The sequence below is a fragment of the Passer domesticus genome, chromosome 3 (assembly GCF_036417665.1).
Source record: "Passer domesticus isolate bPasDom1 chromosome 3, bPasDom1.hap1, whole genome shotgun sequence".
Taxonomy (NCBI): domain Eukaryota; kingdom Metazoa; phylum Chordata; class Aves; order Passeriformes; family Passeridae; genus Passer; species Passer domesticus.
In genome coordinates this window covers 110,886,078-110,912,745 of record NC_087476.1, presented here as the reverse complement: position 1 = coordinate 110,912,745, position 26,668 = coordinate 110,886,078, and the positions used below count along the sequence as shown (strand labels likewise).

At 39.8% G+C, this 26,668-nt stretch overlaps 1 protein-coding gene and 1 long non-coding RNA gene across 5 annotated transcripts in view; one reads left to right on the top strand and one right to left on the bottom strand.

The window, feature by feature from the left end:
* The window catches only part of ALK (ALK receptor tyrosine kinase), a 305,573-nt gene that overhangs the window by 83,841 nt on the left and 195,064 nt on the right, over nt 1-26,668 (bottom strand). For all 4 annotated transcript variants that reach the window (XM_064415113.1, XM_064415114.1, XM_064415115.1 and 1 more), the window contains one exon: nt 20,422-20,549. In XM_064415113.1, the coding sequence (XP_064271183.1) occupies nt 20,422-20,549 (128 nt within the window). The remainder of the gene's footprint in view (nt 1-20,421; nt 20,550-26,668) is intronic.
* Nucleotides 7,534-9,384, top strand: LOC135298239 (uncharacterized). The gene is made up of 2 exons (XR_010360256.1): nt 7,534-7,663; nt 9,172-9,384. It is a non-coding gene; the product is annotated as an uncharacterized LOC135298239 (long non-coding RNA).

Sequence of the window (26,668 nt, the reverse complement as noted above, 5' to 3'; positions counted from 1 at the left end):
TCAGTTCTAGGTTAGAAAACTGACTTTAGAGGTTTCAACACATGAGTAATGCTGTCATAAACCCCAAAAATTCGAAAACACTTGAATTAAGACAAAAATAAAATGTTGGGCAGGAAACTCAAGAGAGAACATACTGATTTGGAACACACTCATGCCAATAATTCAGCCAGCTCAGTTCTAATGTGCCTTCCCTCTCTGCTGCTTCAAAGCAGGGATGCTGTGTTTAGTACACAAATTTTAAACATCTGCTCCTTCAGCATTGCCTAATGCCAGCAAGATTGCTTACACAGAAAAGAGCTCTCAGCACACCTGAGGAGCTGGCACTTGCTCACTGCCACATTTTCAGCTGCAAGAACTCTCTCCAGAGTTGTGCAGCATTCAGGCCATCCAGGCCTACTCTGTTCTCTCAGAAATATTTTCGACCAGGTCTAGTTGCTTTTCCTACCTTTTGACTGAATTACTTTCCAACAATAGTGTTGGTGTGATGTATATTCCCTGAATTTACAGAGAAAAATAGCTTCTTTAAAAAACTATAATGAAGTAAGAATGTGGAAAGAGGAAGTTAGATGGATTTCACACTTTCTCAATTTTCAATTAGGAAAGTTGGCTGAGGGTCATAATAGTTCCTGAGACAACAAAAAATTGTTAGGTTCAGTAAATGACATGATAATGTATTCCCCTAGAATGTAATCCTGCACAAAATATAGCTGCTTCTTTTGGGTTTTTTTGCTAGGGCTCATGGTAACATACCTATTTTTCTGGTGATTTGTTACCATTCAATAAGCAGCTCCAACTGCACATCCAGAAATTAACAGTAAACAAGTAAACAGCAGCAGTGAACTTTATAATGAAAGTGTGATTTTCCATCCTACAGTGATACCTACATATTCTGTGGCATCTACTGAATTGAAAAGGGCCAAAAGAGATGGAGAATACTTATTGTACGAAATACTGTGCATACATAGTCATTGGGTCTTTTTTAAATTTCATGTAACACAGTAGATCTTTAAGGCTTTCATCCATAAATATGAACATTCTGACTTAGAATAAGCCTGTGGGAGAGAGTAATTTTATTAAAATCCCAAATCTCGTTTCTTTTGGTTGCTTTTCATTGCCCTTGTTTCAATATCAGGCTGCATTTGCTGTTTGTTTCTCTTTTCTCTCAGATGCAATTGCATCTTTCTAGGTACCGCTGCATTTTTGGGAGATTAAAAAACACCAACAAAAAACCGTCTCCCCTAGGTTTCATGTTTTTCCTAAAACAAGTGAATACTATATATTTGTAACAGTAATCAGCTGGTTAAAAGAAAAAACCCCAAAAATCCCCACAAAAAGAAAGCCAAAAAACACCTTGTTGTGACCTCCTGTGAATTTTTCAAAATTCATACCTTGTAGAGGGAAAATAAAAAGGTCCAACTTCTATTATTAGTTCTGCTATTCCCATCAGACTTTTCTGGGTCTGAATAGGCTTGGAGAACAGCTCTTACCAGGGAACAATCTTTTCCATGGGAAACACCAGCACACTGATTGCTGCCTCACTGAAAGAAGAATGCTGCCTGCCACACGCGGCGGGCGCTGATAAAACCATGAGGTGGTTGAGATCTCCCAGCTTATTTACAGGCAACAAAAGCACATTTAGCACAGGTCCTACCTCAGCATCAGACACTTGACTGAATGTGAAATAAAACAAGGCTGCTGGAGAAAAGACATGAAAATTGTGCTTCCAAACCTCATGTGTGCCTCTTGGGGAAACTGTAAGAGCTGATTAGGTAGGAAATACATGTAATTTTCCACCTTTTTCTTCTTAGGAGGCGTAGTTCAAATCCATTTTCAATTATTAAAGTAAGCGTTATCTTTGCCTCTTCCAGTTCTGCAGTTCCAAGCACAACCAACACTGACACTATACACAGATTTTTTTTCAATTCTTGGTTCTTAAAAAAGCCCAGCAAGAAGACCACGAACATCAGTAACATTTTAAAGATGAGCAAACTGACGTACTTGTCAACCAATTTTAATCACCTAAAATGAGCCTGTAAATTGCCCAAACCAGACAATCCCTCTGACTCCTGCTGCTTCCTGTACCAGTTGGACTGAAGATGCCTGGATTCAAGGAAAAAGAAGAGACTGCAGAATATTTTCATAACTCATCAAGAGCTGATTCCACACAGGTAAGATATAATCTCTCCCTTAACCCTGCAACAGCAGCATCTCAGCAAGCTCTCTTTCAGCATTGCCAATCCATTTAACAAGAGAGGTATATTCATATGCCTGGTCATGAAAAACACAAATAAAAGGACGAGACTTAACTGTATTCAAACAGCATTTTAGATAGGAATGAGATTTTTCATTCCTAAAATGCAATTCTCTTTCTGTAAGTGTTTTAAGTAGTCTCTCTGCTTTAGCTGTCAGCAGTATTGAGATTTTTGGCCTTAGTACAGATGGGTTGCTGGGGGTGGTGGGTGGAATATCACAAAACAGCATGGCCCTGAGCATTCACAAGTGGTGCCTCCCAGCAGAGTGCAGGGACTCATCCCCACACCACAGCCACTCCCTTACTGTGCAAAGCAGTGGCCCCACAGTGGAAGAGCAATTGTTGCTCCAGGTAGAAGCAGAAGCTTGCTTGGGGCAGTAAGTTTCCTGTAGTGCCCCTTTCCACTGTGCCAACTTTTGCAGTTGTGGGAAGGCAACAAGTTGTCATCAAGCAGCCAATTTCCACTTTGAAAAGTGAGCAATGCTACCTCAAACCCACAAAAAATGGGCAATGAAATTGCACCTGAACACCTGCTGTGAGGCAGAGCAGTGCCTGCACACAACAGATTCGCCACAGGGCGGGACTTCATGTGCATGGATGCACTAAAAGCTTCCAGCTTTTAGTTCTGGGCAAGGAAAAGGAAAGTCTCCATGTCCCCCCATTTCCACACATCGCTGAACACCAGGAAGTCACGGATGCACTGAGTCATGGGTGACTCTTCCAGCTGGATGCACCAACAACTGCCAACATCTCAGCGCTCTGAAGGCAGTCCAGAGGGACAGACAGCCAGCACAGCCCCGTGTGCTTGTGTCCCAGGCTGTGCTCTGAGGCCTGGCTACGCTTGAATGACATTATCCCAGGAGCAAAGCTACTGAAGGTCAGTGGCCCACAACATCAAAAAAGCCCGGAGAAGACTCCATCCAGGAGTCCACATCTCTGCCCGAGGACCTCTATTCATGTTTGAACGTGCACAAAACTTATGAAAATTGGGAACACTTACTGAAAAAAAAAAAAGATGTCAATGAATAACAAAGTGACTAGCTCTGTGTAAGCCAAGGTACATACTGAAGATATCAAGGAAAAATGGAGAAAGTGATAATGTTACAATTCCAACACTACCACCCTGGTTTCAGGCAGACTCTCTACTCTCTTGTGGCATGCTGACAGACTCTTTGATTAATGCTTTCCACATGAGATCACGTTCCAAAAGTACAACAAGATGCAGAGAGGATTGCAAGAGTTGACCAATATGAGTACAGAGAATAACCATGCCCTGAGGTTGAGGTGCCTGTGGGCTGCCAGCAGCAGTAGAGCAGTTAGACTAAGAGTGGTGTAGTTAATATAAAAATGGCTCTTGAACTTGTTTTAAATACAGTGATAGGAATTTTAACAAACTGTTGCTACGAGTAAAGACATCAAGGAGACAGAGCATGACTTCTCCCTCTCTCTCTGACTCTAGGTTTTCTCTGAAACCTTTACCCTTCAATGAATAAATTGTGCAATCAACTCTCAGGAGATTGCATACAATTACTTAGAGCAGTCATTTTCTTAGCAGTCCTCTTCCTTAAATTTGGCACCATAAAACATACAGTCTACCCAAAATACCGCTTTATATCCTCTTTGCCAATAAGCTTTCTGTTTAGTGAAAGCTCCCCTTCAAGATTTTTCCAACCCATTTTCCCCCCATTTTGCTAACTTATTCAGCTGGCCATTAATTAATCACTTAATTACTGTCAGCAGTAGTATTAAATTCTCACAAATTTGCTACTGCAGTTATGTAAAATGCTCCTCCCAGCTGGGTAGGTTTCAGCAAAGCATAGCACCTTGTTGACTTTAGATAAATCTATTTATAAAATGCAAATGTACCTCTTCCTAGCAGGCAAATCCTTTACAACTGTTCAACAATTCATTATACAAAATAAAGAATTAGGAAGAAACACGGCTCTTCATCAAGTCCTAGCAAACAAACATTCTGGTAAAAAATAAATGATAAAAAGAGAATATGAAATGGTAGCCCCACAGCAAAGTAAATGGGGTTAGTCTGGTCTTGTGGCAGACAGGGGCAGTAAAACAGCCTCAAATACCCAGCCACACAGGCACAGTATTCCAAATGACTGGCAATCAAAAAGTAATTAGGCGTACCAGGAATTAAGAAAAGAGAAATATGAACCAATTTACCAGCTACAAGAAGCAGTGAAATTATGTGTACACTCCACCAAACATCTACTGGATCATGGTGCTGTTTCAAAGGAGGTATTGATGCAAAAACCACCACCAGTTTAGGACAGGGTTACAGTAAGCAAGCTTACACACTCACTTGGCAGTACAAAGTGCATAAATGCACTGCATAATCAAAAAAGAACCACCAAACTTTCTTTTGGCCATAAAATAGACTAGGGGAGACCTCAAAGCTACTTTGTGTGTGTCTACATTTGATCTTGAAGTATCAATTTAAAAGTCCAAGTAATCATTGATATTAATTTTTGTACACATTTCATTAGGAATTCTCTCAGGCAGTGGCTATCTGGATAAGGGCAGCCATCTTAGGGACAGGCACTCCTGTTTCTTACTCTGCCCCACTGGTCACTGTATTTGTACTTCCACTCACCTTAAGCTGCCCATGGTCCTCTCCATGCTATAGTGAGTTATACTGGGTGCAAAGGTTTTATATGTCCACTATATATTTTTTTACAAAGAGAATAGTTAAAATACCTGACTTCCAGCTCTCCCAGGGCTTTAACTTAATGGGATGTGGATGTAGTTCACCACCATAAAGAATGCCACTAGCTTAACATCACTGCAGTATCTCAAAGCCAGGAAGGCAACCCATAAGACACAGGGAATCTCCATTCAGAGAGTTTACTGAAATACCAGTAACAAAATCGACTGCCCTACTACTTCCCCCAGGAAAAATGCCTTGCCCCCTTTTCCAGGACCTCTTGAGAGACAGCAGCAGGGCTCTTGTGCAGCTGCACTTACAGCAAAGGCTCTCAGCTCCACTTGGACCGTGCCCTTCCTTCCATCCCACAGGTCATTACTACTGCTTTTTAGTGAGCAATATAATTTTAAACAGTCTGTCAATGAGGTATCACAAAGATGATAAAAGTGCCTTGCCCTAGCATCTAATGTGGATAAAATCAATGGTCCAAGGTCCCATGGGTGGTGACAGGGTCAGAAAGCTCAGAGGCCTGTGGGCTCACAGCAGCAGCTGCATTCTGTGCTCAGCAGAGCAGCAGGGTAGCCCAGGAACTGAGACCTGGCAAAGACAGGGTGCCAAATCCAAGTTATCGGTCATCCAGCGTATTCTTGGAAATAAAAAGCCTGGTATCCTTTCTCAGGGAAAAGCAAATGAAGAAAGAATTAAATAATCAAGAACTGAGCATGAAACAGACCAAACACAGCAGTCCAGCATCTTTTCTTGGGGTCCTTTAAACCAGACTCCATCTGTGTGTGCAGGGCCTTGCACTGCTAGCAAATGACCTCCAGAAATGCTGCCTATCAAATCAGGAATCTGATGGTCAGGATTTCCAAAATGGTTCTTCTGTTGTGACCTTGGATAAGCGTCTTTGCTTGACAAAGACCTTGGATAAGTCTCTTTTTGCTGTGACAGAAAAAAAAAACCAAACTAAAAAACCATTTTGTGGGGAATATATGGCCTTGCTACTTTTTAGAATAGCATAATTTTTTTCACAGAAAAAAAATCTCATTTTTAAGAGCTATCTAAAATGAAAATGTCTCCTGTAGAGGAAAATGTTTGCTCAGCAGTACTTCAAAAGATTATATTTGACCTGAAATAAAACATTGGTTAGCTTCAGGAAACTTGCTATTGTTCAAAATTTTTTTCAGTTCATATATTTCATGCTTTCTTTATGCCTTTTAACATATTTTCCAATAAAAAAACCACCTCCTAGAGTCCAGGGAGAAGGTGTGAAAACTTGTTTTCTTCCACTAATTTTTCTTGTTTTGCTTTGCCAAAACACATATTAAGTTTGCACTTTGAACAGCTTTGTCCCACCAGGTTGCTTTTTTAACAAGCTAGAATTGATATATATAATAAAAATAATAGAAAATATATAAATTAGAAAATTACAATATATAAAAATTATAGATATATTATAGAATAGATATATTATTAAAATAATATATATATAAATGAGCACGCTGCTCTCCCTGTGTAACACCACGGAGGCTCTCAAGTGAAGGCAATGCCGAGTGTGTCACCAAATCACAAGCACAGGGTGACAGAATCACTGGAGCCACTGCCACATGCTAATGCAGCATGTCTGAGAGAGCTCTGGTCACTTCAGCTTGGTGCTGTCCCCTGAAATCTCCTCACCCAGAGCACCAAAGACACAACTTTTTACCACATGAGCACTGACAGGGCTGACAACGCTCTCTCCATTTGGCACACATCACACCATGCAAATCTTAGCAAAACTCAGGTTTAGCTGAGGGAACCTCAGATGTGGAAAGCAGCACAAAACCAGCCATGAGGCATGCACAGTCTCACGTGGGCACTGTAGAGTTATTATACTGCTATTTCCATCTCAGTGAGAAGCAGCTTGGAAAACAGTTAAAGTAAACTCAACATTAAAAAATTCACTGACAATTAAGATGACAGATTAAACTGATCTACATGCAATCTGCAAACTGATCTGGCATTCACTGATTAATGCAGTAAATTAGATACTAACATCTCTCATGCAATGTTATAAATCACTACCTTCACTCAGCAATGCATATTTGGTGTCAAACAATTTTTGATGGTGGCTAAGTTATTAAATTTTCTGTAGATGAAACACTGAATATCTGTTACAGTTTTAGGATGAGATGATGAAAAGACACTTTCAATTTCTGATCAAAGTTACTTGATACCATTAGAACTGTTCAGATTTCCAAAATCCAAGTGGAAATTGCTTTTCATTGTAGTGGAAAACAGCAAAAGAAACCTAACAGCACCAAGTCTGGACCCAAACATCTTTTAAGTGGATGCACACATTTGAAGGTAGAGAGATGCTTTAAAAACACAATGTATTTCTCAAAAATGGTACTTTCATGAAATATCCATCTCTGAGTCTACACACTTGATAAAATACAGAAATACTTCTTGAAGAAATTACAGCAAGAACTGCCCCAGAAAGGCCCTGAGATCTGAGTATTTGGCCCAAATACTGCAAACAAAGTCTGTGTCTTGTGCTTTTCTCTGGGTGTTACTCACTGTGAGTCACCAGATACCCAAGTACTTTCAACTATGCTGTCACAAATTTACAAGGCGAGGGTATCCCCCTCCACAAGTTCCTGGCAGTGCAAGGCTCCAGCCTTAGCAACACCACTGCAGCTCACAGCTGCCAGCACTAATGAGTTACAGCAGGCTGTGGTGAGATCCTGGAGTTATTTGTAGCTGTGGAACAGGTAAGTCCCTCTGGTTGCAGGTAGGCATCCTTCCCCAGCTGCACTGGCAGGAGAGGTTATTGCCTCCATCTGTTCACCACTACTTTCCCTCCTGATCCGCTGATCAAGCAGCATGTGCAAGTACTCCCTAATTTATTTCAGGCAAAGTCAGACAGGTGACACCAGCACAACAATTCTTACCTACTCAAGGGTTTTATGTGACCCTCTCTCATTTCCAAGTGACAGCTGCTCTCTGGGCTGTGTTGAAGCATCTCCCAGACTCACGTGACCTGCTGAAAGGCTGTTCTCTAGTCCCTTTTAAAAATCATCATTCTAATATGTTAGATAATTCTGATACATAATAATGTTCTTACTAGCCCATGCAAAACACTTTGTGCAAGAGGGAGTATTTTGCTTTCCTTTTTTTCAGAGGACATACTGTGGAACATCAGGCTGCTAACTCCCTTTACCTTTGCAGCTTTGGGAAAACTCAAACACAGCTTGGACTTTATCTGAAATATCAGATCAAATCTGCTTCTAAACCAAGGGGAATGGGAAAAAAGAAACTGCAAGTATGGTCAAACTCTGAGGAAATTGTTTCTCAGTTAAGAACTGCACAAGAGGGACCTCTCTTTAAATCAAAGATGGAAATAAAGGGATTGGGTTATGTACATGAAATGATTAAAGCTTTTTTTTAAATAGTATTTTATATTATTAAAACAGAATGTAACAAAAAGCCCCAAAGAACCTCATACCTGGTACAATTTTCTCTTCAGTAAAAAACTTTGGTTTAAATTTTTCTGGTAAAGAAGAAACATTGATTACATTAATATACAGGAACAGAAATTCCCTGACATGCATTTCAACAGTGCATCATGCCTAAGAAGTCCTGTCAGTTGAAATTTAGTCTAGAACTCAATGATCACCAGGAACTGGATCTGAAATGACTTACTCCTGAATGTAACAAGATATCCTTTCAGAAGCAGGCTGAATTAAGGTTCAAGACAAATGCTGCATATAATACAGATCTTAACCTCATTTAGAAGCAATGTTGTTTAAGGCTGTATTAAGGGATTGAGTTACTGCTTCTGCTTAAACAGAAGTGACAGAGTCATTCACAAGGGTAATAAAAATAAACAAGATAATGCAATAGAAGGGATTGCACCTCCTGGTAAGGAAGTAAGTGAAAAATTAATGTGGATCTTCTATTACCACTCTTTGGAAAGCAGCATGGGATCCAATATCCAATTGCAACTCAATTTAAGTAGATTTTTCAAAAAGCCTGATTTGGGGTCTCAAATATGATCTACAGGACTCCATTAGAAGGCTCTGGGTTGCAGCTCTGTTGCTACCAACACCCACTTCACTGCTCAGAAATCACTTCTGTATCTGAATGTTCCTCCCTGAATGTGAAAGAACCGTGTTTGTTGGTTTTTTTTAGAAATATGTCTTCTTTTCTAGACACATTCATAAAATATCTAGAGAGGCTGAAAAACATGGGGTTGATTTCTGGTTTATATTTCACACAGGTTTCCCTGTGCAGAGAAGTGCAGGGAAGTTTCTAGGTCTGGCTGGAAGCACCCAGTAAAAGCTGCACGAATGAAGCCTGTTTTGGTAATGCTGGTTTTGTACAATATGCCTGGATAGCAACATTAATCTTGCACTCAACAGTAATTTAATTTTTTTTCAGGGTTTATTCTAACAGACTCTGAATAAACTCCTGCAAAACAATTACTCTAAAATGATTGATCTGGCGTGGTAACCAGTGAATGTTGAGAACATTCAATAGAGAATCTGTTTGTTAGATTCCTCGCCTGACCCTATTCATTCACAAGTGAGAAATTGGTGGGCAGACCTTCTAGATTACAGGTATTAAAGCACCCACTGCCTTTAAAAGGATAGTGCTGTTAGAAATCCCAGACACCAATTCTTCAACCAAAGCATTGTCCCCTTTCTGACACTCTGATGATGCGATGATGTTAAAGGTGGGATGAATTGCCCTCTGAAGTGCCTCTTTTTCTCTCTGTTGACTACAGAGGGACCCTAGAGACCAGCTTTGACATGATGCCTAACTTTCAGATAGCTGAAGTCACAAAAGATGAATACCATCTTGTCTAACTTCATACAACAAAGCACCTGAATGTCTGAACTAAATCTTGCCTAGGGAGATTGAATCTTGTGATATTGTGAATTAGATGACTGGTTTATTATACAGATTTTATTCCCTGACAGTTCAGTTGAGGTCTAGACTGAGAATTGCAAACTGAATTAGCTTCACAAGTTGAGTTTAGGGGAATTTTTTTTTCCTTCCATCCACTGAAAATATTTTCTGGCCTTTGTTCAGATACTGAAAAAAGCAAGCAGCATCAGCAGAATGTAGAGATGCTAAAAAAGGTCACCTATACACTATTAAGATAAAGAAATAGGGAGAAAGGGACAAGTCCATTGCTTGGCTCTGTAAACTGGAAAAGAAACTTTCTTCATTTCATCTGAGACTACTGTTTTGAGATGGTATAGCAAGATGAATAAATGGAAACCGTAATAAACTTCTCTGCAGTCTTTACTGAACAGTATCATGGTGGGCTTGCACTGTAGGAAGAGTTATTCTGCATGACTGATTAACATTTGGTGGCATCTGCCTCATCTTGACACTTCAGTTTCATTTAAGAAATTACCCTAATTGTCCAGGAAAGAAAGGCACTGTTTACTTGAAAATCAAAAAAAGTCATATGAACCAGGCAGAAATGTTCTGAGAAAGACAACTGTAATGCATTACTGCTGGTGCCTGGTACTGCTAGGGACAGAACCAGCAAGCAGAAGCACATTTATTATAATTTGAGGGGAGCTACACAAAGACACAAATTATTTCACATTCTACAAATCAGCAATTAAGATGAAGACTATTTACTACAATATAAACTTATAATGGAAAAGAAATTGCCCTAAAGGTTTTGTGATTAGATTAGACAGGCAAAAATGTTTTATGGCTAAAGGGAAAGAGAAGTAGGCTTGTCCAAATGAGAGGAATTGCCTGATTTCACCTGGGAACAGAGAAAGCTAGAGGTACTCCGAAGATGAAGCTAGAAGAAAACAGAAGATAAACACCATAAACATGGAAGACCACGGCAAAGCACTCTGTGCAAACATGAGCAGTGCAAACATCCCTTGGAACAGAACTTTTCCAACACAGAACAGAAAAGGTTATTTCCATTTCTCCATGTCTTGACCAGTTGTTAATTAAAAAAAAAATTATATAACAGTACAGTAAGATGTATAATTGCAAATCCTGTGGCAGCTTCAGCTTCCTCTATCTGCAGCAAAAGAACAGCTGTAACTTAAACTTGACTCTTCACTTGGCTGTGAAGAGATGAGGAATTATAAAATAACTGAAGTTCAAATCAGCAATGTTGCTATGAAACCTCTTGTTTTGCTCTTCCTTTTTCAAAAGATTTGATAAATATATAAATAAAATAATTGATAAATATATAGGGGCAGATCTTCAAGCTGGTGCAAACAGTTGAGGCTCCAACAGTTATTGGGATGACGTGCAATGTGCTTTAGTAATTTTACTGGCAGAAACTCTTCACAAGTAACTGCATAGTCACTCACTTCCTTTGCTTTGGGAAACAGCTCCCATGGAAGAAATACTTCCTTTACTTGGCTGTCTAAGCCACTTGGCAATTTTTGCAGACAGGTGAGTCATTTTCCTACTGTTTTGTTACTGATGTGTACAACAAAAGTACACAGGAGGGCTGAGTTAACACTGTTGCCAAAACTTTGCACTTAATGTTTCTGATCTCACAGCAATTGCTTTCTTTTTGTTATGGTTTCATTAACTGATGCTCATGTCTACATATACAGTTATTCCATGAGGTGCTTAAAGAGACAACAGTGTCTTTGTGTCTTTTTAGAAATCAATAGCAACAGTGATAATATTACAGAAATATTGAAATTTCATAATTTTTTTGTTGTTGTTTGGTTTTGTACCACATAACCTAACGCTGGATTTATGCAGTTGTTGCTTACAGCTCTAAATGATGTTTTAAAAATCCAGTCCATCATTTGGGTTTAAGTGCAAGGAATATTCTGTACCCTCCAAGAAATAATTTACTGTGGATTGTGGTGCACCCAATTCCACCAAAATAGCCTAGATCCCAGTAAGGCACAGCCCATCATCTCACAGAACCAGATGGATTACTTCTCAACTCTCAAAGTTTTTAGGTATCTGAAAAGCTGCATTGTTCATCTGTGTTCACATCAAATCAAAGATCTACCACTGATGATATTTTTGGAACATGACAAATGTTTCTTATAGACTTGAAAAATTTATACTTATATTTCCTTGTAGATCTGAAAAAAACAATTTCCAAACCTCTTCCTATGCTTACAAATTCACTGATACTACATCAATCATGTTCCATGAACATTACACTTTTGGAATTGGACCCAGGATCCAGCTGACTCATTTAATTTCTTGCAACCTCCCAGTTATAGAAAACTTCAGCAGGCAGTAATTTTAAAAAGGGAGGGAGGGGAAAAGGTATGTTCTTAAAATTTCTTTCATGTAATAAAAACTGACTGCAATTTAAGATCTTGCCATCCATGTGTGACTTCTGGATCAATAAGCCTTGCTAGCAGGGCTTTCAAAGGCTCAATTCATAAAAGCCCTGTACACCTCATTTATGGAGGCACTTGGTGAAGCTGCCTCCCTTCTCATCCTCATGATGGAAGGCATGTCTCAGTGCCAGGCAGTAATGATGGCATTTTGGAAAACTCCTAGGGGACTAAGGAGGGTGGTTCCCATTAATTTGTGCTCCAAAGTCAGTTGGCAGCTTTTAAACGTTGCTCTCTCTCCCCACGTTTTTCACAACTTCAGAGTAAAAGAATTGCAACATACAGGCTTAATGATACTGCCTGAGACTCTGATGGGCAGCCACTGGTTGTGAATCTCCAAACACAGCATAAAGGACCTTCGTTTGTTAAAAGAGCACGGCTTTTGAGAAAACTTAGTCCAACGTTACAGATTCTTAAACTTTTCAGGGAACAAAAACCCCAGTGCAGTAGTTTTATTCAGTTGTCATTTCTATTTAAGGGTTACGGATGTGATTTGGAATGACAAGGTCGAGGCTTTTTGGTTTCAGTTGCTCTATTGCGGACTGTCACTGTATCCCTCAGTGTTGGCACCAAGGTGCCACACCTCTCCCATGCTGGATACAGTGCTGGATTGTAAAAAAAAAAAAAACCAAACCCCAAAAAAACCACCTCTGTGGGTTAATTTAGCAATCGGTTTGCTCAGAAAGCTGACTGCAGTAGACCTGCCAGAAAGAGAACAGCAGGACAATGCAAGCAGGGCTCCTGAGCCAGGAAGGGGAAGGCTTTGGACAAAAAGAGGGAAGAGCTGGACAGGGTCTTATGGCACGACTGGCGCAGATTTACAGTGAGACTCTCAAACACAGAAACCAAGCTGGACTTGAACATTTCAGAGGATAAGCCCTGAGGTACAGAAGTGCCCTGAGCCAAAACCTTAAGGACTCTATCCTGCGAAGAAAGAGGAATAATTACACCTTTTTTCAATCTTGTGCGTACTGCACTACTACAGAGAAGTGGTAACCACCTCAGTACAAAACATTTGTATGTGTGACACTTAAGCAGGCTTTTAAAAAAATAAGATTCTTGCTGTTAGCATTATTTCATTTTCGAGCAAACACAGAATATCTTCTTTCCTTATTGTGCCATATTCTCTTCATTCTTGTTCTTCATCTTCCAAAACCTATTTTTGCTCATTAATGCCTCTGAGGCTCTGGTGAGATGTGCCACCAAAAGAGACTAGTTTCCATCTGAACATCCTACATATTTATCTTTGCTTTTGATAATTTTAAATGTTAACGGATTAATTATTGTGCATTTCATTAAATTTTGACAATTCACTGCATTTCCCTCACTTGGTTTCTTTGCCGGTTCAACAGATTATCCACTTAGTTAGTTCAGTCTGGTTGATTGAGTGACTATCTGATTAAGCTTGATTGCTCTAGTTAATTAATTGGATTGTAAATGTTTCTTCCAATCACTTTCTAAGTGGTCAAACTTTTTAATAATTTCCACCATCTAGACCAATTATTCCTGCCTGATATCCTGTCGTTTGTTTTCAGTGTTAGCGATTTGTCACCATCTCTCCCTCTTTCTGCAGGGATCCTACAAGAAAGGTGGACAGACACTTTTCACAGGAGCATGCAGTGACAGGACAAGAGGGAATGGCTGCAAACTGAGAGAGAAAATGTTCAGATGTTAGGAAGAAATTCTTCACTGTGGTGAGGCACTGGCACAGGTTGCCCAGAGCAGCTGTGGATGCCTCATCCCTGGAAGTGTTCAAGGCCAGGCTGGATGTGGCTCTGAGCAACCTCGCCTAGTGGGAAATGTCCCTCTCCATGGCAGAGGGGTTGGAATTAAATGATCTTTAAGATGCCTTTCAACCCAAACCATTCTGGGATTCTATGTTTCTCTTCTTTTGCTGACTCAGTCTGACTCATTTCCTTTCTGCTCTATCTTCTCCCTCTTCTGTTCTGACTTTCTAAGCTTCCCCACTGTCTCTCAGTTCTACACAAAGACCATTGCAACTCTTCATAAACATCAATCAAGTTGCACAGTCAGGTCTTAACAACTCCAAACACCAGATCTATTTGAACTAACAAAACTTTCCTACAGCTAATAGGGAACTTCATGGATATAAAACAGAACTTGGATCACAACTGTCCTTCTTTCTTTTGCAAAATCAAGGATCTCCATGCCCTCTGTTACAGGCTAGCATGGGGTTTATTACGGAGAGTAAAAGGGAGAGTGAGACTGTCATCTACCTACACAGTGGAGTCAGATTGCATAAATCTTTGAATCTGGAGTAATACCAGCTTAAAATCATTGGGTCATCCATAAATCATCATTGTCCTTCCCATTTCTCAAATGATAATAGCAAATCCTATGATTGTTTTAATAAATCCAAGCAGTTAAAACATCACAAGAAGTAAGTGGCAGCAATTAATAGTAATAAAAATAAGTTCAATTTGGGGAAAGCAGATTACAGAGTTCATTTTCTTTCACTGAATCAATGGCTCCCCTGTTGAAATAAGCCTTAATTAAAGGAGAAGGTCAGGATAAAAATCATATACAGCATTAAAAAGATAATGTATTGGCCAATTCTTCAAGGTGTTAAAAAGTACTTAAGACCTACAAGTGCCAACATTTGCAATGTCTCTTGAGCAGTTCCTAGTACTTCTTATGAACAGGTCCTTCTCTTCAGACTATTAACGCTTTGGATTTTAAAGGCTGAGAATTCTCAATTCTGTTTCTTAACCCAAGCCACCTAACCTTTTCTAAGTTAGAGAGGATCAACATGCTCACTCTGGTAAGGCACACCTATTTGGAGCTGCTGTGGCAGGTTCAAGCCTTTCCACCTTCTGCATGAAAACATCTATTTTAAAGATGAGTTTTAAGTGCATTATAAAACATTTCTTCATATCCCCCTCCTCCATATCTTAAAACCCCAAATATATAGCCAGTTGATTACTAAATAAAAGAATAGGACATTCTGTCCCATTGATCACCAAACTGCCATAGCAGGTCTATGAAACCCAAATTCTCTAGATATTCAGGTTTGCTTCCCCCCTGCTGCTCCTTTGATGAGCATATGAAGGTTCTAAATAGATTAAATTATTCAACTTACCCACCATGGTCTAAATCTGGCTCTGCAAGAAGTAGGTGTTCACAGCCAGTAACAGAAATGCATAATCACTAATTCATTACTGCAAGAAGCTACTCTACCAGTAATTGAGTTACTGTGCCTCTTCTGGAAGCAATGTTAAAACTAAATTTGCTTAATTTTTTTTTTATTCCTAGCATTACAATAACTTCATTTTAAAAAGATGAAAGTGAAAACAAAGATAAGCCCCATAACAAGTTCATTACATTTATTTTACTTAAATTGGCACAAACCACAAGTGACATAACTTTCACTTTAGAATGACTTTAAAATTATTTAACTTCACTAGAGCCACCACCCTCATCTGCAAAGCAGCATTTTCTCTGACACAAGATCCCTACAGGATTAAAACACAAGCAGGTTAGAGATAGTTTTTGGCACACAAGCTGAAGTCAGAATAATCAGTCATAGCTCATGAGGGAGCAGAGGTGAATGGGGAAAGAAGGTGGTCGCCAAAGCATTTGGAAGCAAATACTCTTAAAATAGTAAGGCTTTTCCAAATGCCTACTTAGTGAAATTAGACCCACAGGAAAACCAGACCAGTTGAACTGTATAAATAGCATAGGCCACTTGATGGAAAAGGCAGCCAGTCTACCTAATTTTATTTTTTTTAAATGAAGAAACATAATGCCAATATACTGAATAATCCTGCTGGTTTCAATTAGCTCTGGACCTTTTCTCTGGCTCTGTAAGGTTCTTAACCATGGCATTAATGCCAAAGGAAATTATCCAGCTCCTTTACAAAAAAATTACCTGAACAGGCCAAGTAATGTTATGGTAAATGTTAATCCTAAACCTCAGATAGAAACAGCTACTCCTGAAATTATGACTACTTTTGGTTTTTAAATCATGTTTATTTTTCAGTTTTATAACAATGACAAAATACTGACTGCTCTTTGTTCTGTTCACCTGTCCCCTTGTACTTCTGGACAGAAGTGGATCTCCAGACCATGTAAGATGACAAGGTTGATTCTACTGAAGGTTCATACCTTCTCTCCTCCATCCCATAAATACAGCTAGCAAATAATGAAAATAAACTACTGTCACAATTAATCTAGTGGCTTAAGAAAATTTCTGTAAATATCTTGCAATCTACCCAAATGAAAATTACTTAAATGTTATACAACCTTTTTCAATTAATAACATCTAAACGAACTGTGTGTCATGCGGGGCTTCAATTTGAAATGTATGTTTAATTATTTTTATAGTGAGAAGATGCAGTTGCTGGAGCAACTCCCCAGGGATGTGGTAGAGACTTCATCACTGGAGGTTTTCAAGATGCAGCTGGTCAAAGTTCTAGATAATCTCCCCCAGACTCCCTTTCACACAAAAAGCTGTGAACCTCTTTTGAGGTTCCTTCCAGCCTGGCCTGTTCTGTGATTCTCTCTGATCCACTGCTGTAATCTCAGTTTTCTGTAGGGAAGAGGTTAACTTTTCTAGCCAATTTTCCAATAGGAAGCATCAAGAACTCATTCTGAAAAGGGGCTCACTGGTATTTCATTAAGTTCAGTTAACCACAACATCCTGTCATCGAATTAATTTATAAGACAAACTGCAAAAAGAGAGCATGTGGGAAAACTGAAATGATACATATCCAGGTTTTGTCTGAATGCACAGAAACATCATTTTAGTAATGATTCAGATGCATAAGCAATCCTGTCTGGAGAAAGCCCTTATTGATCTCCTGAAGTTGATTCATAAATCTGTTGCTAGAATATTTATCAAGTGGTATCATGAAAAATTCTATCTGGCAGTTGATCATATTTCTTCAGATGTGTTGTAAGTCTGTATTTTTACTCTTCCTTTGCTCTCTCTTCTTTCAGTAAAATCACCTCCTGATCTTCAAAATTTTTCTTTCCTGAGAGGTCCTGTGCTTTTGATCAAGGATTTTGCCTTTAGTACAACCTTAACTCCAACTTTCAGAAATTTGCATACATATTACAGCCATCAGATCATTACAGAACTAACTGCCTACCAGCTCCAAAGGTAATGTGTGTTTCTGTGTACTTTCAGTATCTACTGAAAAAAGGCAGTTGCTGAGTGGACAGAAGCATTAACTTAATCAACAACACACGGTCTCTCCCCTCTCCAAAATAAATGGTTTTTATGTTGCTTACTGAGCTTGAAAACTTGAAAGCTAAGTGCTTCCTCTTGGACAGGCTGAGTGTCTGAAATAACTGCTTTTAACAGCCCTGGAGCATCATTAAAGCTTTAAGACATTTCAGAAGCATTTGGTCTCCACGCCCCTTAGGTAAAAATTTACTTAGAATTGGTAAATCGAACATTGCTAAGTAAAACAATGTATTGTCTTTTACTTGTGCCTGTTAATAAGTACTTTAATTAAGACTTTTGGAAATAAGTTAGCAAATTAATTAATTTACAACTGCAATAAAAAAAATCAGTAAGAAACCCATTAAATATCATAAATAAGTCAATACATTACTTAGGAAATGAACTCTATTTTTATTACTAGAAATTACCATCCACTATAAAATGCCACTGTACCAATTACTTTACTTGTATAAGTAACTAATTTCTTAACTGATGTTATTAAATTAATATATTACTTCTCTGCAATTTGTATTTTTTTTTCCTTTGGCTACTGCTCTTATTTAAATAGTAAGTTGTAAGAAAGAGAATTAGGCAATCAATAGCTTAGGTTTTACACACTGACAAACACAATTTGCTTCACATTTAAGTCGGTAATTGAAAGTCAATTGGTTGTAGCAGTCCAGGCAATGCTACCTGTAAGTTGTCCTGAGACAAAACCTACAGAAGTACAAGCAGTCTTTGTATTGACTGTAGGGGCTCTCTGATCAGATTCGAATCCTAAGGCTGAGAAAAGACTGTAAGAACTTTCCTTCTATTATGGGAATTGGGAAATGTGAAGATATTCAAGTGACAATGAACTAGACTTTTTTGATTTCGAGTTTTTAAAATTTTTAAACTGTTATTTTTCAGTTCAGATGAAATATTTTTTTCCAATGCAAAATCTTTTCTATGATTAAGGAACTCAAAAAAAAAAAAAAAAAAAAAAAAAAAAAAAAAAAAAAAAAGGAATCACCAAACATGCAAAAGCAAATTCCAACCTCAAATTTCAACCTTCTTCAAACCTTTGTTGTTTTTCACCCAGAGGATGACCGGGCACTGGAACAGGCTCCCCAGGGCAGTGGTCACAGCATTAAGCCTGACAGAGCTCCAGAAGGGCTTGGAGAATGCTCTCAGGCACATGTGACTCTTGTGCAGGCCTGGGATTTGGACTCAATGATCCTCATGGGCCCCTTCCAACTCATCATATTCTGTGATTTTTCTATATCTGTGCCTATGGAAATGGTGGCCTAACTTCCTAAGATTGTATGTACACCTTAATTTATTTTTAAATTGTGTTTATGGTCTTCAAAAGGCTTAGAAAAATCAGGCTGAAGGCATGTTTCTATTTATTAGATATTTCTTTCTCAAATTCAACCATGTTTTATGTGCTTCAGTAGCATTAAGGTATCCAAGTAGCTAAGCTGCCCAAAGGCTTCTAACAGCTGCAGAAAAATTAGATTTAGATTAATCTTTTCTTATTGCTTTCCCTATTTTCTCCAAGCTTAAGGTGTCACCCTCAGCTGCTCATGACCACCTCTTTCCTTGTAAAAGTACACTGCCACATCTTCAGCTGTATACAAAAGGCTTAGTGACCTAAACCAACCGAAAATAAGAGAACAAGTGGTTTTGTTCTCTGGTGGCATTGTTCTTACACTGTGTCCTATAAACAGGGCAGAGGAGTAGCTGTTTGCTACAAATCTGCAGGCAAAATGGGAGATTTGTTCCTTCTTTTGCTCAGAATGTATCCACATGGCCTCAGCCCTTGACATCCATCATCTGCACAGCATTGCTTGCTGCTGGTCAGAACTCCCAGTCTGGCACCTCAGGCTCGCCCCTGAGTGCTCCCAAGACAGGAGTTCCTGTGCCCACAGTCTGTTGACTGAATTCCCAAAGCACTGTGGATGACTTGTGTCCTTAAACCAGCAGCAGAACAGGCACCTTCTGTCTGAACATGCCTTTGCTTCCAGCACAATGTCAGGCTGCTCCTTGTTGGAGCTTAGAGAGCACCTTTATGTACAAACAGTGCAATAAATCCTTTAATACAACTGGCCTTTGTGGAGAGCAAGGTAAATGACCAAAATAATGTATGTTCTGCAGCACATTTCCCTGTCCTAGAGAGGTTGAAAAGAAGGGCATGCAGCTCAACTCAGCACTACTCCAAATAAATAAAATGGACAAAAAGTAATGCGTTAAGAGCTATAAGTAGTAATATTCTTCACTGACACGCCACCTAAAGATTTCAGAATGATTCACAGAGTCCATAAAACTGGTAGAACTAATATGCAGCTGCTTCTGGCACAGAGCAGTGAATTTACATACTTGGATTGATTACATAGCTTCTACTTAAAGAAGTAGCCCCCATTTAGGTTGCCCATTATTAAAATTCCACACATTACATGAAGCTATTAGGGGCTGCTCAGCAATAACTGCTTTGGAACATTGCCAAATAAAGGCATACTTTATTAGAATCAAGATTTCCACAGTTGTTTAAAAAACAACCCTGAAATTTGTAACCATGATCATTAAAAAAAGATGGCTTGCAAGATGTCTGTCTGAGAACCCCTCATCTGTTCTACTTTCTGCTGCAGAAAAGTGAAGTTGTCAGGATACGCATCTGGCAAGTCAGGATGAATACTGCTTCTTTTCTCCCAAAATTAAATTTTCATAGCTATTCTTCCCAAATGGAAAAAAAAAATAAATAAAAACAACCAAAAAACCAAACCAACAAACTCGCTTTTAACTTCTTGAAGGAAAGTTTTAAGGTAACATTAGAAAAGATCTTTCCCTGAGAGGGACCCTATTTATTTTTTTTTAAATTTAAATTATTCATTTGACAAGAACCTTTCCTTCTGTGGCGTCTGCAGCAGTCAGAAATCGTGCTTCTCTCCAAAAAGGCATCAAAGCACTATTAGTTAGATACAATAAAATACTCTGTTACCTGAACTGCAGTTCTTCATGGCGAAGGAATCCACGGCTGCCACGCTCTTGTTCCCATTAGGAACATATTCCAGGGAGATCCGAAATGGTTTCTCCAGGTGTCCAACTCTCCTTTGAAGCAACACCCATCTGGTCTCATCACAGAGCAAGAGGAAAAAACACAGGAGAAGAGCTGTAAGAAAGGCTACTACTTTACAAATACCAAATCCCCCAAAGGAGCAGCTCCACTTTTGGCTGGTCACACTGTGCCTCCTACCCGAGTCCTCACTTCCCTCACAGTGCCCCATGGTCAGGACCTTTCCCTCCCATGGATTTTGCAAAAGTAAAATTCTAAGCACCAAGATTTCCACCCAGCTAAGATGTGGAAACCCAACTAAACAGCAGCTTATTGCTCTCTTCTGTCACACTTCTGTGCCCCCAGATGTCTGTCTGCTGTTTAAAGGAAGCCTAACTCTGTGCAAAGCAAGCTGTGAAATCTGTAGCACACGTGCACATCCTCTTTAAATACCATTCCTGAGTCTTACCAAAAAGTCTCTTAGTCACTCAGGAAATAAGGCAGTCTCCAGGGCTGTACAATAGCTCTAATTCCCAGCACTGCATCACTAGTTGAGGTAACACATTTTACTTCTAAAGCAGTTGGCCGGAACATCTACCTGTGCACAGAGCACCACATCTAAAACATGCCATTTCTCCTCCTCCACTTCCCGTCCCTCTTTTCCTGCTTACCTCCCTCCCAAATGACAAAAATTCCCAGCAAGTAAATCAAGGAAGTGAATTAGCAGCCCAGGAGATTAACATCCACACTCCAAGAGCGCTACAACTTAATCTGCTTGTTGCCAAGAGTAAATGAGAACAAAAAGCCTGCTTGAGCTTTATTTATTCCCTGAGATGCTAGAAGACATCAGTGCCTGGCTGTCTTTAATGTCTACCTTCTCCCCTCTGATCGGCTGGGTCTGCTGCTTTACCTGAACTAACTTCCAGTCAGATAGCACAAGAATTATTCCTAGACCCCTGATTCCAATTCTCTATCCCTCAAGACATGTCTGAAGGTAGACAGAAAAATGAAAACATCTTTTTGCCAATATTCTGGAATTCTGCAAGGAAAATGTTAAGGACTTAAATACTTGCACAATAACATGGTCTGACCCATCTCCCTTCTCATCCTTGGGCACAGGCTGCCAATAAAACCACTTGACACCATTTATGAAGGGCTGCTTCCCAAGAGGCACGTATCGCCTCAGCAGTGATATGGATCCCATCCCCTGTTTCACTCCAGTTTATCAGGGCCTGCTCACTAACCATAAACATGATCAGGGGCAAGAGATTCTGTAAAGTCACTCAGCCACTACTAATTCAATTTTTTCACATTTCTCTTCTGTTACAGGAAGAATTCAGCACCAAGGGAAAAGTCCCTTTGTAGCGTACTGTAAATGGTCAGCTGGAGCCTAAGAAACCAACAGGACCTAACAAAGCCTATTATGAAATGCAGTTCCAGCTGCAACTTTTGAAAGATGAGACCAAAAATGCATTGTGTTTCCTTAAGTTGTTTTTAAACACCACTATTAAGCATTTTAGGGGAAGACTGTAATTATTTCTGGTTATCAGAAATTTTGCATTGCCCTTTGACAAAACCCCACATTTTTTATTTCGCTTACAAAAATATTTCCTTTTTAAGTACCCCCATTGTCTCCCTGTATATGTATTTGTGTTTGTCCATGAGCTGTGAAAAAGAACACCTTTTTTGGGGGGGAAGGTAACCCTTTGGAAGAGATCTGAGCACAAGAAACTACACAGCTTATCTAGCATCCATTACAAGAATTTCCTTCTCCAGAAGCATGCCCGAAATTTGGATGTTATGAAGTTCAGAAACCCTTCTGAAAGGAAATACAACAACATGTGTGTATGACATTTGCACCAACTGACCATCATTTGTGGCTGCTATGAGCATGGATCAATCCTAAATTGCAGACCCTGCACTGTGACAGAAGCTAGGAGACTTTTCTTGGTTCCAGTGGCAGACAAGTTGTTTGTCTCCTCAGGGACACAGTGGTGTCATTATGCTCCACTGAACCAAACAAAATTCCCAGCAGGCAAGGAAGCTGCTGACAGGTATGTGAAGGACCTAAAGAGAAGTCCAAAGCAAGGGTTGCAAAAGGACCCTGCTGGCAGCTATTGCAGTTCAATGTGCAACTCAGAAAAGCAAACACAGCTTTTTAATGATTTACTAGGTGTCCTCCTCCCTCTTTTTCCATTGAGAAGAGTGAAAATAGACTGCTAAATTTCATTTTTTGTTTACAGTTATTTTCATTTCCACATCTCATCTTCCACCGTCTGTGCTCTAGGCTCTCACTTGAGAGGAGGATGTTGGCATCCTCACTCTTTTTCTGTCCCACTCCCCCCCAGAGATAAATCTGCTTTTACTGAAATTAAATAGAATAAAGCATTGAGAGTATTTTAAAATGCCTAGCTTCTGTGTGAGTTATTTCTTCTCATGTCATCTCAACTTAGGTATATTATAAGGATTAGAAGATACAAATTTCCCTACAAATAGAGCCAAAACCAACCCTAGATGAAATTTGATTATGAAATACAAAAGCATCTGTATGTCATGAAAATTGTTTTCCTCAGCTTCAGAAGACTGATGGATTTTAATTCCAAGTACGCAGTGGCTCTCAACAATGATTTCCATTTCTGTGTTACTGCTAACCCTCTGGATAAATGTGCCAGGAGTTTTAGGAATTGCTTTTTTGAGTTACTGGTGCAATAACTTTAGTTTGAGATTCTCAGGCCTCTCATAGTTTACCACAGAAACTTTATTAACTCCCAGAGCTGTTGCCAAGCAGGTGTTTTATATCACCACAACAGAAGACTGGAAAACGCAGACTCACTCAAGCCCAGATTCATTACAAAATATATTCATACTTCGAGGTACAAATTCCTACAATAGGTTGCCTGATATTCAGAGATTCATGTGAAAAGAAATACCAAGTACCAGCCTCTTACTTTTGAGACAAGATGACATTAAATGGTGGATTTATCAGGGTTACTAAAAATAGCTCCAGGGTCACCAGAGGCACCTGTGGTTAGACTCAGATAGGAATCAGTTCTGGCATCACTCTGTGGCAGATTTGGGACTCTGATCTCCAGACCTTCTATATAACACACTGTATTACACAGACCCATACCCATTTGCACATCCTGTACTATATATAGGCTGCCTGGCAGCAGCATCAGCAACATCTACTTCAGCATAACCAATACGTATTAGATGTTATTTAGCAGTAGCTTTATTAAATTTCTATCAGTGGTCTGCTGTGGCTGCATTTCTCTTCACAGAGAAAAGCAAGGCACAAATTCCCAAGGATATTTTCTGGGAATTGCAGTGAAGAACCTCAGAGAAAGAAGAAACAATTCTTATCTCATTTGCTGTGCCTGTGTTTGTGCAAAAGTAGAATGCAACATGGAAACTGTTTACCCAAAGTGATGGTGTTTTGTTTCCTTGGCCTATCAGGGCTAAGCATGTGTCCAGACTGTTGGTCAGCAGACAGTCAAAAGATTCTGTACAGTGGATTTGAGTGTTTGTGCAGATTCAGTTTAGTTGTGGTGTAATATAGTATATAATAATATAGTATAATAAAGTAATTAATTTGCCTTCTGATATTATGGAGTCAGATGTATGATTTCTTCCTTTCGTCAGGGTTACCCTGACTGCTTTGCTATAGTCTACATGCTATGAATCTAATTTTAGAAAGCATTTTAGCAAGGTAACAGAAACCACTTCAGTTGTCTTTTGGGATAGATGGGGAAACACCATGTATGGAACCTCATACTGGAGTCATACTTCACCAGCCTGACAGGTTTCTGTGCTGAGATGATAGGCTTGCTCAAGGAGGAGAGCAGTGGATGTTGCTTGTCTTGGCTTGATAATGTTTCCAGTACTCTCTCCCATCCCATCATCACTGACTGATGGAAGCACAGACTTTGAGGTGGACTGGCTTAGAGGGTTATCACCACTGTACCAAGTCCAGCTGGAAGCCCGTCACTGGGGGTATTACACCTCTGGTTTTATAGTGTTTTCTGTCCTCATCAATGACCTGGATCATGGGACAGGCTGCGCTATCAACAAGCTTCCAGTAAGACTGGGAGAAGCAGCTGATGTACGGGACAGCTGGGCTGCCACTGGAAGAGGTTGGAAATTTGAGTCAACAGGAAGCTCATGAAATTCAAGAAAGAGAAATTGCACTGCCTCTGCAGAGGAACTACCTCATGCACCAGCACAGGCCAGAGAGCAGCTTTGCAAAAGACAACCTTGTGGGCCCTAGAAAATACCGAGCCTGAGCTAGAAACATGTCCCCAGTGAAAAGAAAGGCCAATAGTTTACCAGGCTGCACTGGGAAACACAGATCAAAGGGGTGATTCTTCCTCACTATTCAGCTCTGGAGAGACACTCCTGGAGGACCAGGTCCAGTGCAGACCTTTCCAGCACAAGACAAACACGAGGTGCAGAAGTGAGTCCAGCCAACAGCCACAGAGATGATTTAGGTACTGGAGCATCTGACATACAAGAGGAGGCTGGGATTACTTAGACAGCAAGAGAAGAGAAGAGGAGGCTCAGAAAGGATCTTACCAGTGTTGATCTGTTATAGGTGAATGGAAAGGAGACAGATTTGGACAAGGGTATCCAATGAAAGGCAAGAACAAGGAACTTTCCTTGGACTGAAAGACCAGAAATTCCATTAAAACACAAGAGAAAGCTTGCTTGCTTTAAGGGTGACTGAACACTGGAACAAATTGCCCAGAAATCTTATGTAGTCTCTATTTCCAGATATTTAAAATGGGAATGGATATAGATCTGGGTAACCTGCTTCTCACTCAGCATCAAGAAGGGAACTTGGACTACTCAATCTCAGGAGTTCCTTCCACCCTCAACCATTCTGCATTTGTGAAACACAGGACCCAAAAGCAAACAACAGCAGGTAACAGATTACTCCTGTTATCCTCTGCATGACCTCCAAGCACTCTAGAGAGTGATGAATCAGCCCAGTAAGCTGACAACTGCAAGGACAAAGGCATCACTTACTGTACCCAGAGCTATCATCACATAGCCTTCAACATCATGGCCTATTTCTACCACAGCAGTGGCCATAATGACCATGATGATCTGTCTGGATACTGCCTCAAGCAATAAAAAATCCTGCAGTTTAACATTTTAATTTAAACTTTTATACTGCAAAGCAAAACACTATGTTGTGTTAGGCACTGCTCAGTGTCTCATTATAAGTCAGATCCATCAGGTCTTTCACTGAAGCTGCATCAAGAAAGAAACTGTCTCAGATACCTAGAAACTGCAATACACATCAGTTTAGACAGAAACTAATAACACTGTGGTCTTCAGTGACAGAGTAACCCAAAATCCTAGATACAAACATTTTCAGACTTTAGAGAAGTTCAGACATGGATGAGGATGCCACCTAGAAAGAATGAGTTGTTTAAAGAAAGCCTGGGCAACACCTGGAGTTTCTCTCAGAAGGCTCTTCTCCAAAACAGAAAATGCTGCTGACAGAACCAAAGCCCAGGTTTACACATGAGAGCAAGGGCTAAATTTTCAAATGGCTTCTTCATACTCAGTCCTCAATGTGAAGGTGTGTGGACACAACCTTTGGCCTCTCCCAGCCCTGCAAGGGTGAGCTGCTAGGTCCCAAACAAGCCAAAGTACTTCTCTGTAGCTTAACTTTTTTTAAGGCCCCCATCCATGACTGCGTTGGCCAGGCTCTATGTTTCAGAAGCCACAATCCAGTTGTCATGGAAACTTGAGAGGTAGTTTAGATGCTCTGGTTGTTCATGCAGCGTGTAGCTTCAGAAGGAACACTTTCCTGATTAATTCTAATCGATACACTAATGCTTTGGATGCCATTTTGCATGCTCCTCTGGGTAATGCCAGCACTGATTAATTGCAAGTTCAAGTCAGGATGATCTCTTAGAGGCAGTGCATTAAAAAAAAAGAAGTGCTAGAACTCTCAAGTAAAGTCTCAAGCTGGAATACTTGCAATCCTGCATTTGTCTGCCTTCATGGCTAAATGATTTTGAATCCAATTAACACTCACATACTCTTTCATCCTGTTAAAGAGGGGTTTCAAAATGCTTGATTGCAGCAAGCTTTGGGACTCCAGTTTACTCCCATGTACAGCAATCATCTTTGTGATCACTCCCCAGACTTCCAACTAGTTCTGGGAGGTAGAATTAATTTC